Below are 15173 nucleotides of genomic sequence, written 5' to 3' on the forward strand. Positions count from 1 at the left end.
TTTTAAGTGTATTGTGTTATGATTAGAATAATAATCACTGTAACTTAAAAAATGTGTAATCAGCTTAGAAGTTAAGAATGTCTTACTGCTGTAGAAATAATTAATTTCACTTATTTGTTTCAATATTTCCCTCTGGGTGTGATGGTTTAAAGTGCCAGGTCACAGCGGATGACCTGTACGAATGATAGTACTGAGGGTTTTTGAATGGACAAAAAGGGGACTCAGTGTTTTTTTTCATTTATATATTATTTAAAGGTTTTAAATATTTATATTCGCTGATTTTGAATTAATACCAATTAAGTACCTAATAGAATGATGATGTTTTTAATTCAAATTGATCAATTTACAATATTTACCATTTAATTTAAAATGAAGCATTTCATGTGTGATTTCAAGTTTTTCATTTCAAATGTTAAAGTTAAAACAATAACTTTATGTATGATAAACGGGAGTTACATTAGCTTTACCTTAAAGGAGTTTAAATGTTTAATTTTATGTATCATGCTATATGAACATACCAATTATGATAATAAGGGATTTGATCAATGTTTTGCGTTGGGATAGACATTTTATTATTCATATTCATGTATTCAGATGATTGTAATGTTTGTATGAATGAGTTTAGCAGTAAGTGCATGTGGGATTTCTTTCCTCTGATTGCTACAATTGAAGTTTTGTTCCATTTTGCACTGTTTTGGGAGTGTAGCTAGTCTTGCCCATTTTATAGCTTTCAACTATAATTTCAGACTTCAATACATGAAATATAGAGAAGTGGGTATTTTTGTCTATGAGCATGCGACCTATAACCTCTGTCAGAGACTTATCACTTGATAAGACTCTTTATCATTATTATTATTGGTTTAGAGCAGAATAATCTTTTGTGTCACAACCACTATTAGGCTGCACGGAGACGTGTGTAGCTAGATGATGTAAGGTTTCTTACATTTCCATATGTACAATAATCATTCTAACTATATTATAATATTAATAATAACAGCAATTGTTTCAGGTTGGAAAATGTATTTTATATTTACTGGCCAAGGATAATGTTGATTTAAGTGTTTCTGCTGATTGACTATTGACAATTGCCCAACCCAACTCTGAAGTTGTCCTGACTGGTCCATAAAATTTAGCAAAGGTTTTAATAACTGGGTCCCCAAATTTATAAAGGGTTTAGTGATTGAGTTTATCTTTTGATAAAAATGGGGGAACTGTTGAGAATATTTCTTAGGTGTCTTAATTGATGTAACAGGCTAGCCTGACGTCTGAGCTACTGTCTCTAACTAATCTATTGTTGTCTTCCTGATGAGGACAAGTACGTGTGAGAAATACCTAAAGCTATAATGTCAAACACTTATGGGGTCAGCTACATTACTCTAAGCTAGACCTGTCCTACCTTTCCCTGTTACATCAATTAAGACGCCTAAGAAATATTCTCAGCAATACAAACGTAACAGATGTATTAGCATTAAGAAGTTTCTTACAATTCTTGTAGCTAGGCTGTCTGAAAGGTTTGCCCTTTGAGAAAACAATGGCAACAATGAGATACTGGAAGCAAGAGACATAGAAGAGGCTGGTGTTCTCGAAGTTTTGGATGTTGTGGTCGTCCACTTCGGTGTCGTTGTGGTCAGACACGTTAATGTGCGACGACTGGTTGCAGACACTGGGTGAGAAGAGAGTTCGATTTAAGGACAATGCAGAAATCTGACTGTGCGTGACAGTTATTTAAAATATGTTATGAAATTATTGCCAAATCATATCTAGTTAATTATGCTGTGATGTTATTTTGGTTTGGCTGAGGTGCAATGTTCGGCAATGATGGCAGCAGGTACTCACTCAGTAAGTGGAGTCCAGATTGTGTACCAGGGCTGCTGTCGGACCCAAAGGAATGTAATGGTCTGGAAGCCCAAGCAGATGAGGATCTGAGTCAGCACAGAGAACAGCAGAGGCCCTGAGATCAGACCAGATGGGGGACGACGTGACACCAGTTCTCTCCACGCTGGGTTCAGACTCACTGGGGGGGGGGGGGTAGGAAGCAAAAGACAGAATTTAAGAAATATAAAGCATAACATTATCTTTGTTACTTTTCTTATACTTACTGGTAAAGACAATAAGGAGGATGATGGCAATATCGATGAAAAGGAACTGAAAGTCTCCAAGGTTACTGAGGATCTGAGAAACAAAAACCACCGACAACACAGATCAGACTCCCGTGAATTTGCTGGATTTCTCATTACAGCTACTATCGACTGCGGAAGCATCATTACGTACAGAGTAGAGGAGAGTGACACTGATGTACTGTATGATGCTGTAGAGGGCCATGAACTTGAACACACAGAAGGAGGTGATGAGAGCAGCACGCCCCTCCCTGTAAAAGCAAGCAAACACCGGGTCATCTCTCTACATAACATAACCCCACAAGTAACATTATGTCATATGGCTATAAAAAGACTACTTAACATAAAATGTCTTTTAAGCACTATGGATTTGTGTAAAATATCTGAATTAAAAAAGTTTTGTTGTTGTAAGAATTTAATCATCATTACTTCAAACCTCAATACTGCTAAAGAAAACTAACTGTTAAATCAGTAGCATTTTCCAGTTACTATATCAGTAGTCGATTTATTTCCACAACTACAAGTTAGCATGTAATGAGAAGAACACTCCAGGTGCTTTTGAGGTGAGATGCTCCTTTTAAGTTTAAATTATCACTTTCACCATTCATATTTTGCCTATGGTTTATTAATTGATTGACTGGTACACAAATTTAAGGAAAGAAAAACCTGATGAGGCTGGGAACACAGGAGATGTTGGGTGTCCTTGAGGTAAAGGGAGAGGCTACAGAGGCTTCGAGCTCCGACAGAGAGATGCCACCATGAGCCCTCTTCAGAGCCTGGGTGAGGAAAGCGAGAAACATAAGGTGTGACTGCAACCAAAACAGGTCCTTTTCAGCCTGTTATTGTTACACTAATAATTAAAGTGGCTGTACATACCCCACAGTCGTTAGCTCCGTCTCCGCACATCCCCACAAAGTAGCTGTGAGAAAATATAAAGAGTAGTGACTCTGATCAATGTTACCACTTTATCCTTGAAAAGTTAGATTTTTATTTTTTACAGTTCTTACTCAGTCGCAAGCGGCAAATATTGTGGATGTAATACTTTAATATAGTTTGGATGATCATAGCTACATCATGTGTTGGACTTAAATACTCACTCTACTTCCTGCAACGCCTCGATGAGCTGGGTTTTCTGGTCCGGGGCCATTCTGGCAAACACTGTCCCATGGAGCACCAGCTACAAGGCAGAACACACCATCACAGCAACAGAAACATAAGGTATCATGGAGATAATTGTACCCAAAGAACAGTAGGTGCAACTTTAATATTTCTACTCCAGTTACAGAAAGGGTTGGCGTGATGTCCGCTTTCATTTAGAAGACGTCATACCTTTTGAAGCATGTCAGGGAAATGCTCCTCGATCACAGCAAACGATTTTCCGTTCATAGCAAAGTGGTACAGCTCTTGTCTTTTGGGCTCATCTACGTAACACGCATCCTCCAGACTAATGTTCACTTCCTGTTTAAGTAATGAAAGTTTGGCTTAGTTACAACAAATTCTGTTTGCATTATGTAAACAGACGTATGTAGTAGCCGCTATGCAGACTTTTTATTCAAAAGGTCTATTTTGTGGAAGCCAGCAAATCATTTCTTGACCAGAATTTTAAACCCTAAGTATTTTCTGCCCTCACCATGTATTAAAATTCTATGTGTATTTATCTTATCAGTAAATATTTGCTTCTTGACTTATTTGTGTGTTTAGACTTTGGTATAGCTTTTTAGTAGACGAGATACCTTTCAGTCTATATGTTCAATTTTACTTGGCTCTTACTTTGATTGACAATAAGAGGAAATGGGGTTCCCTCCCACTAAATAGGTTGTGTTGGACACTACCTTGTCGAGATCACACCTAAAACAATTCCACTTTCTTGGTTTCAGAGATAGTTTTGTCTTACACATGGGCTCAAATGAGTCTTTCCATTACTTAGAGCTTGAGTGTAATATGACTGCATGCAGCCTTGTGTGTGTGTGTGTGTGTGTGTGTGTGTGTGTGTGTGTGTGTGTGTGTGTGTGTGTGTGTGTGTGTGTGTGTGTGTGTGTGTGTGTGTGAAGGCACGCATCACAAGGACTGTGTTATCAGATTAGAAGTATTATCCATCAGCTGATTGTTGTGTTGACAAAGCAGTGTCTGATAGTGCTGGATTCAATCAGAGAGAGACTAGTGCCATGTGAGATCTGTGCTGTTGTTAGGACATGAAGTTTCAGGAATAAGCGTCTTGAGTTTGGGCTGTGTTTGTGTGTTGTCTTGGAGTCACATAAGCCGATTATTGTAGATGTAAATCAGTGCCTTGTCAAGTCTGATGCCTTTACAATATTTATCTTAAAGACCCTAAAAGCTATGCTGATTTATTTTTTATTGACATTTTTTAGCATTATACAGTGACCTTTAAACTGTCCTTTACAGACCTTTGAAATGGATACCAGACTTTGAACTGTTTCAGGCTATAAGCACTTCTTACACTGAGAAGTGTGTAAAACATGCAGTGATCTCGTTTCAAAAACTAAATTAAGTCAGAGCTCCAAATCTGACTCTTCAAGGAAATGATTAGGTAAAAATTTTAATTTTTGAAACAAATAATCGGCTCGAAAATAGCGAAAAAAGGGATTTCGGTGTTGGGCCAAATAAATCAAAAGACCGAATAAATTTTACAGAACAATTACATTGACAATGTTGGCAGCGTGGAAGCATTCTAAAGTGTCCAAGAAAGAAGCAAAAATGGCTGTTTGCAGACACCGTTCTGCTGAATTGTCTCCCAGCACATCCACATCATCTGTGGCTGACTTCTTAGAAAAGGCAACAAACGGTCTGACCCGCTTTGAGTGTTTCTGTCACTCGTTTCTGAGAAGGCGATTAAGCTAGCCGCACCTGAATTTGGAGTGCACATGTATTCAAGCCTTTATGGTAAATCCACTGAAACAGACCAGTGCGAGCTAACGGGCAGGTTAGAGACTTCATCCTGTCATTTTCTCTCTTTATAAAGACAAGTGTTGCAGTATGAGAGTCCTTCTTGAAGATAGAGGCTGTGAAGTCTTCATGTTACGCCATACGAGAACATACAACATTATTTATCAAACTGGGTCGGACTTGATGAATTTAGCGCGAGGATACACATGTGACAACGTCTGATTTTCAAAATAAGGTGTCTATACAGTATGAAAATAAGATTAATTGGATTATATTCACAGAAAATATTACATGTGTCCATTAAAAGTAAATGGACACATGTAATTTACACTGAGTGAAAACACTGAGTAAAAAGCATTTTGACAATTTTAATTTAGGCAATGGTAAAAAAAAAAAAAATGGAAACGAATGTGAAAAACCTTGTTCGGTATTTGGCAAATTTTTTCATTATATTCAGTTTCTGCTTCGGCCAAGAATTTTCATTTCGTTGCATCCCTAGTCTCTTTAATTGGCTTCTTCAGTTGTGTAATTCAAAAAATGTATTTCGAAATTTTGCCTTGGTCATGTAATGCTGCATTCTGGGTACTTTTTACTCTGTTATTCCAGTTTCTCAGATATCTAATCAATCAGGCCTGCAAAGCAGATGTCAAGCTATCAGCACATTCTACTGTCTGTTTTAATATACTGACGCAGCAGATTAATAGATAAGAGTGCAGTTGATTAAAACATGTTTGAGTCTGAAGTCTTTTAAGGGAGGTAATCTGCTTTCAGTGTATGGACTTTCTCTGACAGAGATCATTGTAATCTGTAAGTTTGTTTTATCATGTTATACTTGGGAACTGAAATGTCCCCGTGTGTGCGTGCATAAGCTTGTGCCAATTTGTTGCTTATGTGCCTGTTTGTCTGAGAGTTATCATGACTGTAGGACTTGGCAAAATGGTTGAAATCAATATTGCTATGTTGATCAAATATTTTCTAGTATCAATAAATATCTCAACATAACAAATGTATGCAACATCACCAAAAGAAAGTAATGCTGTTCTGGGTTAAATGTAAGTTACAGTATATATTGTAAATACAGTATTTTTACAGTGAAGTAGGTGTTGTCCTGCATGTTGTCATGCATTCATAGAATCTGTATGTCATCAGGAGTCCCACACACTCCACTCCCCTATGATACAATTTGATCTCATAGCACTTAAAATGAATACTGTTCCCAAACCTTTACTTTTGTGCAGAGACACAGAACCTGTTCTTTATCTCTTCAGGGAAATATAAATGAGTGCAGTGGCTTTATTTCCTGTCAGAGGAAAAAGCCCACTATTGCAGCAAACATACCACACCAGCCACCACAGAAACTATCGAATACATCCTGTGGTTTTACAATGTGTGGTGCGCAGTAAACAGCAGTTTTTATCAAATGTAAATGCTCCGTACTTGTATAGCACCTTTCTAGTCTTTTCGACCACTCAAAGCGCTTTTACACTACATCTGCATTCACCAGTCATACACATTCGTACACTGGCCAAGGACAGAACAGATCGACATGCAACCAGGGAGAGCCAGGGATTGAACCCAACCCGCTCTATCACCTGAGCCACAGCCGCCCCTGTCACTGTGTGTAGCATGATTAAGTGTGTTTAGAGCATGCTTAACATCATCAAGAAAAATATCTAAACTGAGATGTGCAGATACAGTAAATGATAAAGCATCTTGAATGCCACCAGCTCGCCTTCAAATTAATTTTCCATTCTCACTGGGATGGTTAATTGTCAAGCTGTGCAGACATAAAATTGAATTGGGCCAGCTTTTAAATTAGATTAAGGGACACAGTGGTGTGACTAGAGAGACTACCTAAGTTAATGGGTTACACATGCACCAGGGCCAAATCAAATCAGCACTCACCACTGAATTGAAGAGCAACTAGGAATTTAATTTAAGAAAATTTAGTTTCTTTCCACAGAAACACTTTGACCAGTGTTTTACTCAAAAAAGGAACATTAGGTTTTGGATGCAGAGAAATTGCATAACTGTAGACAATATTGTCCTGAAGTGCCCTTTTAAATAGGTGAGAGCATTTAAGTAAAAGTGAAAACAGGCTTTATAGTGTAAGTACTGTATTTTTCCAGCAAAGTGACGGTTCTATAGAGCTTTATTTGTGAATCATTAAATGTAGGTGCTGTCCTGCATGTTGTCATGCATTCATAGACAGTGGGATCATATACAGCACTGTATGTCATTAGAAGTCCCACCCACTCCTCTGTCCAAATCTCAAAACACTGCACAGCTTTCAAAAGACATACAAATCTCTTCGTGAAGATGGCTTCACTTACAACACGTTGTTACTATAGACCTTCAACTACTGCCACTTCTCTAACATACAACCTGAGAAAGTACATAGAACAAGAAAGTGCGCAACATTGTTGATTGTATTTCCATCAGTCTTGGAAAGATGTCCACAAAAGTGCCAATGTGAGCAACCTAACTCTGCCCCAAACCCTTGTTCTCTCTCTCTCCTTCCCTCCATACCCACACAATGCACCAGGCGATGACAGACGGATAGAACCAGCCTGGCCTGGTTTTCTTTATCAGCCCCTTAAAGTGCTGTGTGCAGTCAGATGGGAATATCTGAGATTACAGCATATTTCAAACACTTTCTGACTCCACCCACTGGGGTGATAAACCACCAAGTCATGCTGTAACAGTATTGCAAACCTAAATATTACAAACTCTTTTTACATTGCTGTTTTTAGTACCTTTGGTGACAGCCAGTAAAACATTCAGTATCATTTTACTCTCTTTTGATCTCATACTTTCTTTCTCTCTTCCCCCTCTGCTTCCTTGTCTCTCTGGAGAGTTTACAGTATGTTAATAGGTTTAGTGTGTCCATATGGCCAGCGTCAGGTGGCCCAGTCTGTATACATCCTCTGTACTCACTGACCTCAGCGGCAGACAGATCATCAAGGATTACATGCTTATTTTAGGGTCAGTTGTCTGTGTTCTTTAAAAGTTGTATGGCTCACTGACATATGTTTTAAACTGTGCACTGTGTGGATGCTAACAAGCTAAAGTTGTATGTTCTGTGCCTTTTCTTCTCTGAAACGTAATATGGTCGTGAAATGTTACCAGGGTGCTAACCATCGCACTCCTTATTTTTGATTAGCACTGTTGGTGTTGTAGTACTTGAAGCTCATTCTGCAATTACTACATTTACTGTTCTGACTTAGCATCAGATAAGAGTTTCAGCTAAAAGCCTTAAATGCAGATGTTTACATTCGACTCTTCAAAACTGGGTCATTGTCATGATAGCAGGAAGGGCCACTTGCAAGCAATTACATCTACATTGAACACATATTTTGGGTTCCAGGCCTTTTGTATCATGTTCTGGACTGTCAGACTATTTTAGGCAGTGTGTTTTGGCCATAGTTTAGACAGCAGTGGGGGGGGGCGGACTGCTGACACAAACAAATGTATAACACATTCATGTGTTAATTATAAACAAGTAATGGTTGAGGTGATTGGTAGCTGCCATTTAACATGAGCTTTATTGTTAATATTAGTATTACTTAAAATCTGCCCCCCATAAATTCTGCCACCAGTGCTTTTGGCTAGTCGGTGTGGCTAGCTTTTTAGCAAACAGTTGCTTGATTATACACCCAGCAGACACGGAGCAACATTAGCATTCATTTGGGCTTGTGTGTTTGTGGCCACATAATGACTATAAGCCCAATATTCACTCTTCTTTCAGTTATGTTTTGGTTTCCACCAACTCCAGAGGGAAATTTCTGGCTCTTTAGCTGCTAAAAGCTCCTATGCGTTCAGCAGCTAGTTGTTAACTTTGTCTGTCAGATAGTGCAGATAGTGTGCTGTGGCTTTATCAGAGCTTTCTCGCTGAAAACAGCAGCCTGTGGCTGGAAGCAAGGTTGATGACAGCGAAAGAGAGTGAAGTTGTGGGCCATAAAACCAATTTGTTAAAACTCTTTGAAGAGCTGAGGGGAGCTGCAGCATCGGGTGACGATTTGTCACTATGAGCAGCAACTTTCACATTACACATTAGATCCATTGCTTATATGAAAATATTTATTAATGCAACTTTAAATTTCAGGTATGGTCTTATAATGAGAATGCTGAGAACCTGCTTGGATATTGTTGAAATACACTACATCACAAATACATCACCTGTGTTTTGTCCAATTCAAATGCATCAGTTCCTACAATATGTTTAAAATACTAATTTGGTAAGTTATGTGCAGCTTTAGGACCCTCTTGAAAATGAGATGATGCATCTCAAGAGGCTATCCTTTTATACATTCAAATTCAAGCAATAAAGCAAATCCAGTGTAGCTAGTGAATTTATGTGGCCAGTGAATATATGTGGTCTCATGTTTAATGCCTTGACACTTGTTGTGATAATAACTGATTGATGATAAAATATGTAACAAACTGCATCTAATATCTACTTATCTGTTCTTCTTATAAAGGCTAGGGGTGAAAACTCTGTTACAGTTTGATGTGATAGCACTTATGCTTAAAGGACAGACCTTTCTTAAAGCAAGAGGGCAGAGACCACCAGCATTACATATTTCCTCTGCCCTGAAGCTGAGAGAAGCATAAACCATCATCTTATCACATCCAGGCTTCGTCGCTGGATAATAACATTTCCTCTTTCTCAATTTCCCTGTTAATGGCAGCAGCAGGCTGAGGAGTCAAGGAGTCAGCATCCCTCAACACAAACACTCTCAAAAACGGGATAATCTGACTCTTTAGAAAGAAATGGAAACTGTACTGACTACATCATTTAAGCCTTACATCATTTAAAATAGTTCTGCTTGATTTTCACTTTTACTTCCTGAGTTGCAGAACACATAATTCGGCCATAACCTTAATAACTAGGGACTTCAAAACTGGCAAAAGAGCTTCTGACCAAAAGGAAATATCTTGTTCATAGCGTTTGCATAAATACATATTCCAAAACATTTGTAATTCTAGACTGAGTCTGACACAGCTTTTTCTCCCACTTGGCTGCGTGGCTGCTAAAGAAATATCCACATCTGCTTATTTAAGACATGTTCTGTTCGCCTCAGAATAGAAATGGTTTGGTCCCGTGAAAATCGTAACACAAGCTTCAAGAAAAAAATGTTGCCATTAATATATATATTTATTTATTACAAGTCTTCATCATTTGCTTTGTGGAAAATCTGTATTTGAACAGCAACAGCTCTGTCAGCTCCTTGTGCGAGAGTCAGTCAGCAGTTTAGCTCAGACCAGTTCTCAACATGAAGCAGGGAGAGGGAGCCCTCATCTGGATCTCTTCCTGAGGTTTCTTATCCCAATCGAGGGTCTGAGGACAGAGGGTGCCGTGTGCCCTACAGATTGTGAAGCTGCTTGAGGCAAATTTGTGATAGTGAGCAATATAAATAAAATTTCACTTGACTTGAAGGAAAAGAACAAGCTAAACTAACTCACATTTAATTAAAATGAGTTGAGTGTTTAAGAGAGAAGTCCACATTAAAATGTCAAATTAATTACCATTTTATCTTGAACCATTTTTATCTGGTTCCACAGTATAGACTTTTTTTCAGTTATACCAAAGAAATGTTTATGTTTTCTCAAAATTTAAAAGCACAGTGTTATCAACATTTTTCTGGCATGAGCTGAACAATCATGATCCAGTCAGTCGTACATAAGCATACATTTGCAGGTTCTGGCGTAAGCACTTGTTACTCTGACAAAAGTACTAGTACTGAAACTAGAACAGTAGTTTCATACGTGTATGGAGCACAAAGCCCAGATGAAACTAATGATGCTCGGTTGTTTCACCTCAGTTTTGTTTTTCCTGTGTCTTTTTTCCAGGTGAACCTGTGCTCTCCAGCCAACAATGAAACCTACCAAGAACGACTGCTCCGCCTAGAGGGGGACAAGGAGTCTCTGGTGCTACAGGTCAGAACTGTGTGTGTGTGTGTGATAACTGCGAGAGACACTGCACCACCAGTAAGTGTGTTATGAGTTTGTTCTGAGACTTTTCTCAGACATTTCAGATGAACTTTAAAAGTAATAAACTGGTATAAAGTGCAATATAAAAAGTCCGTCATTTGATTCTAGCTGGGAACTTGGGTTGCACATCATCCCCACTTGCTCCCACGTTTGCTGTCAGTCTCAATAAAGGCAAAGAACTCTGCATTAGGTTGAGTGGGACGTCTCGTCCTTTTTTTACTACTAAAAATTATTTGCAAACAAAAAAATAAAGAGATAATCATCAGTTGTGTTTATTTTGACATCATTATTTGAATCCAGGCTATGAGTAAATGAGCCAGGGATTTGTCTGGAGGGATTGGTGCCACACTGGAAAAACTTCTTAGTTTCTAGTCTGTAATCCTCGTGCTTTAAATATTTCATGTTATTTCATAACAAAACATGCCCGGACACTTTCAGACCGTCTGAGCATGTGTTTACTGACGACCTCTACAGTAACTATCAACATCAGCTCCACCGTGGTAAAGCAGAAGATTACATATTTCTGCGCTACCTGATGTCAACAGGCTCTCTCTGCTCTTAGATCACTTTAATAGCTGGTTCAAACAGCTGTGATCTCTACAATCTGCCTTTACTTTCCTCTTACTTAAATCATAGTATTCAAACTGCTCCTCCGGCTCTCCTCACTTGTGTGCGTGTTTGTTTTGTACTCCGGGTAAGCTTACGTGAGTGGATCTTTTTATAATGATTAGTTAAAGTGCACCACCCACCTGGACGACTCTAGTTCATAAAGTTGTTCATAAAGTCCGTATCTCACCACCGCCACCACTCACAAACACCTACTTGTTACGCATTCCTCGTCTGGGACCCGCTGTGATTGGTTGATATGCAAGGTGACTGGGGCTTATTTTTCATGACGGAAGAGTTAACTGGCTGCTTCGAGGTTCTTTGCTTTACTTTCTCTTCACCTGCCTCTCCTTCAGCGTGTCTTTGTTAGCATATACACTGTCTGTGTTTAGTAACTGACTTCCCTGCAGCCCAGTAGGGAACTTTCACCTCCATTGGTGTATGTGACTCAGCAGCAGAGCACAGAAAAGGTAAGAGACTTTCTCTTCAACAGTAGGAGTTTATACAGTCATGTCAAAGTCATACCATGTCTTTTAACTGCTTTGTGGTACTATATGCCCTTAAATAGTGGCTTAAAGCAGATTGATTATACATTACATACATAACTCATTCACATACTTTCATTTCATTTCGGTTCACTCGCTCATTGTTTGGAAGCACAAGCTGCCAGATCATTCACTCATCTCTGTACCAACACATGTCCATGTTTTCTTTGTAATCTGGATTTTGATTCATTTTAAGCCAGAAACTTTGCAGGATATTCTTTATTGCCAGAGTGCTGTGAGACAGGATGTGGCTGCAGGGGTGAAAATCAGGGAAGCTGAAGTGACAGAGAATCAGCTGCCGTCAGAGGGATTTGGCATAGTTTAGGAGGACAGGAGAATTGTGTGTGTGCGTGTGTGCGTGTGTGTGTGAGAGATGTTTGGCAGGAGGTGAGTGTGTTGTCAGATTATTGTAAATGTGCAACGCATTCCTGAGAGACAGACTGCTGAGTAAATGTGTGTTGTTTTGGAGTTATGCCAGGATGAATGTGTGTTATTGTGTGACATAGTGATGTGGGTATGAAGTTAAATGTATAGTTCTGTCTGTGTGTGCATGAAATTTGGATAGGTGGTCATTGCCAACCAAAAAAATATATACCACTTCATAACTGTGTTTTGGTTTTGTTGGTTTTTTTTGGATATGCGCTGGCGTTTGTGCATGTGTTTCCATGCTTCTGTATTTGTGAATTTGTAAGTTTCCATCTGCAACAACATCAGTGTGAGTCTGGTTTAATGCTGCATTCACACAATGTCAGCGGTATGGGAAGAAGAAGAAAACCTCCTGCCATGGAAGGGTTCACGCATTATTCCAAGATGCATTTGAATAACCTAAATTACCCTTAATCAGATTTTCTACATCTGATCAATTCAGCTCTGTGTCTCAATAGAGAATAAATGTGTCACCCATTAGGTAAGCGTTCTGACTGACCAGGTAGAGGCTCAGGGAGAGAAGATCAGAGACCTAGAAAGTTCTCTGGAGGAACACCGGCAGAAACTGGCCTCCACAGAGGAGATGCTGCAACAGGTAATGCGCACACACGCACGCATGCACGCACGCACGCACGCGTAATATCTCTGACACAGAAGCCGTTGAACAAGGCTGTAAACTGTTTTGAGTTGGAAAAAAATCTGCATATGTTAATAGTCTTGTTTAATCAAATGTGGGAGAGATCATTCACGAGCCTCCAGGTGGCTAATTAGTACTCCTGTTACTCTTGTTGGAAAGCCTTTTCAGTGTGGCACACTGGCTTCATGTTCTTTGATTAATGGTGCGCTGAGGAGCGTCACCAGAATACATTGTGTGTGTCCTTGAGATTTAACTAACATGTTTTGAAACCTGCAGTTTACATCCATGTTAACTTGCTAGCAGTCGTCTTCTTCACTGTCTTTTGTGGTGCATTGCTGCCTGTCTCTAAGTGGAATAGTGTGAAACCTTTGGCAGGCATGTATCGCATTGTCCATGTGTTAGATTGTGGGTTTAGCCACAACATGTAAAATACTACTTCATTAAGACAAACTCACTACAGTTTAAAACAGATCTTTTGATAGCAGTCATGTGGGATATCAGACTGTGGAACTGCTTAAACTGAGAGACAGCTGATCCAACAGTTTGATCATTCTGGCAATTAATCTAGCGTTATGACCTCCTCAAACTGCATGTCAGATGGTAACTGATCTGGCAGAAATTTGTGGCTAAAATCAGGCTTAATCCACACAGTGTCTGCTCGGCTTTAGAAGAGATTAGAGTGTATTGGCCAATCCGGCTCCTGTAATGTGACTGTTCTGCCAGCAAGTGTCAAATTGAATTCAATTTGACTAATTGAGTCAATGTTTTAACAACTTAACTGCATTAATCTGCACATATTAAAAACATTACACATATTCTCAAATGTCCTCAATTGCAAATGAAATTAAGATCACTGAATAAGGAAGAATTATTAAGGTGACCTATTTCTTTTAATTTAAATATACGGTAAGTTATTATTTGAATAAATGTCAAGCCATTCTCTCAAGTAATGGCATCAGCATGATCATTTTGGCTAGCTGTCAAACAGGATGTACACATAGACGAGTGGTTGAATACTAGTTGAAGTAAGGTGCTACTTTAAATGAATAAATAAAGGAGTGGCACATTGTTTCATTCAATCCATTACAGTATGACTTTATACTGACTTCATCTGACTCATCACCTGTTCAGTTATGTGGTGGGTTTAATGCAAACAACAAGATAAAGTGGATTTTACAGGTCAAAGTCAACATTACACTGTGCTTTTTTATTTGTTACTAGATTAGACAAGGTTTGCTCTTAAAACAAACTGAGTTTGAAGGTGACCTGTTGGATAAAGGACTGTGGAAAGTTCTGCTACCACTCTTTCATACTTTGTCAGTTAAAAGCATTACTATTGGCTTTGTATCATAGTATAGTGAGACCTAAAAAGTTGTGTTTCTGGTTCAGTAAGTTGTTGTTGAAGTAAAAAGGTCAACTTTAAATAATAGTGGACAGAGATTTGCTTCAATCAGAGAAAATAAATAATGCATTCCTTATTAGGATACAGAGGCTTGATATATGGGACAAACTAACAGAACATTATTAACAGGGCACTGCTGGTCAAGTCAAGCATGTCTGAAAGGTGACACCCGTGATGTGTGCAAACAAGTTAAGTCAATTTGTCTCCAAGGGAAACGAAAGTAACAATTCTTACAAAATGAACCCTATTACTGTAACATGGCTTTATCCTGAGAAGGGTACAGCCAGTGTTTACTTTAGCTTGTCCTTGCAGACACTCACTCAAACACACTCTCTGGCTAAAATGTTTTTTTGTTGCCATTTCAGTTTGTCCAGACTGAAATATCATAAACTATTGTGTACGTGAAATGTGGTTCACACATTTCATGTTTCTCTGCAAAACTAATGACTTTCCCAACAGCCTCACCTATACTGTTTAAGTGATAATTAGCAAATGCTAGCATACTAAGATGGTGAACATGGAAACCGTATACTTGCTAAACA

General features: G+C 38.8%; 2 protein-coding genes across 7 annotated transcripts in view; one reads left to right on the top strand and one right to left on the bottom strand.

The window, feature by feature from the left end:
* atp13a3 (ATPase 13A3) overlaps positions 1–15173 on the bottom strand; it is a 131948-nt gene that overhangs the window by 5408 nt on the left and 111367 nt on the right. For both annotated transcript variants that reach the window (XM_046048681.1, XM_046048679.1), the window contains exons 24-31: positions 3447–3575; positions 3215–3294; positions 2994–3036; positions 2784–2893; positions 2272–2368; positions 2100–2172; positions 1837–2014; positions 1485–1663 (exon numbers count right to left, since the gene is read on the bottom strand). In XM_046048681.1, coding sequence (XP_045904637.1) covers positions 1485–1663; positions 1837–2014; positions 2100–2172; positions 2272–2368; positions 2784–2893; positions 2994–3036; positions 3215–3294; positions 3447–3575 — 889 coding nt within the window. The remainder of the gene's footprint in view (positions 1–1484; positions 1664–1836; positions 2015–2099; positions 2173–2271; positions 2369–2783; positions 2894–2993; positions 3037–3214; positions 3295–3446; positions 3576–15173) is intronic.
* ppfibp2b (PPFIA binding protein 2b) overlaps positions 10879–15173 on the top strand; it is a 36478-nt gene continuing 32183 nt past the window's right edge. For all 5 annotated transcript variants that reach the window (XM_046048686.1, XM_046048689.1, XM_046048692.1 and 2 more), the window contains exons 1-2: positions 10879–10961; positions 13074–13187. In XM_046048686.1, the coding sequence (XP_045904642.1) occupies positions 13176–13187 (12 nt within the window). In that variant the 5' untranslated portion in view covers positions 10879–10961; positions 13074–13175. The remainder of the gene's footprint in view (positions 10962–13073; positions 13188–15173) is intronic.

Source organism: Micropterus dolomieu, linkage group LG05 (assembly GCF_021292245.1).
Source record: "Micropterus dolomieu isolate WLL.071019.BEF.003 ecotype Adirondacks linkage group LG05, ASM2129224v1, whole genome shotgun sequence".
Taxonomy (NCBI): Eukaryota; Metazoa; Chordata; class Actinopteri; order Centrarchiformes; family Centrarchidae; genus Micropterus; species Micropterus dolomieu.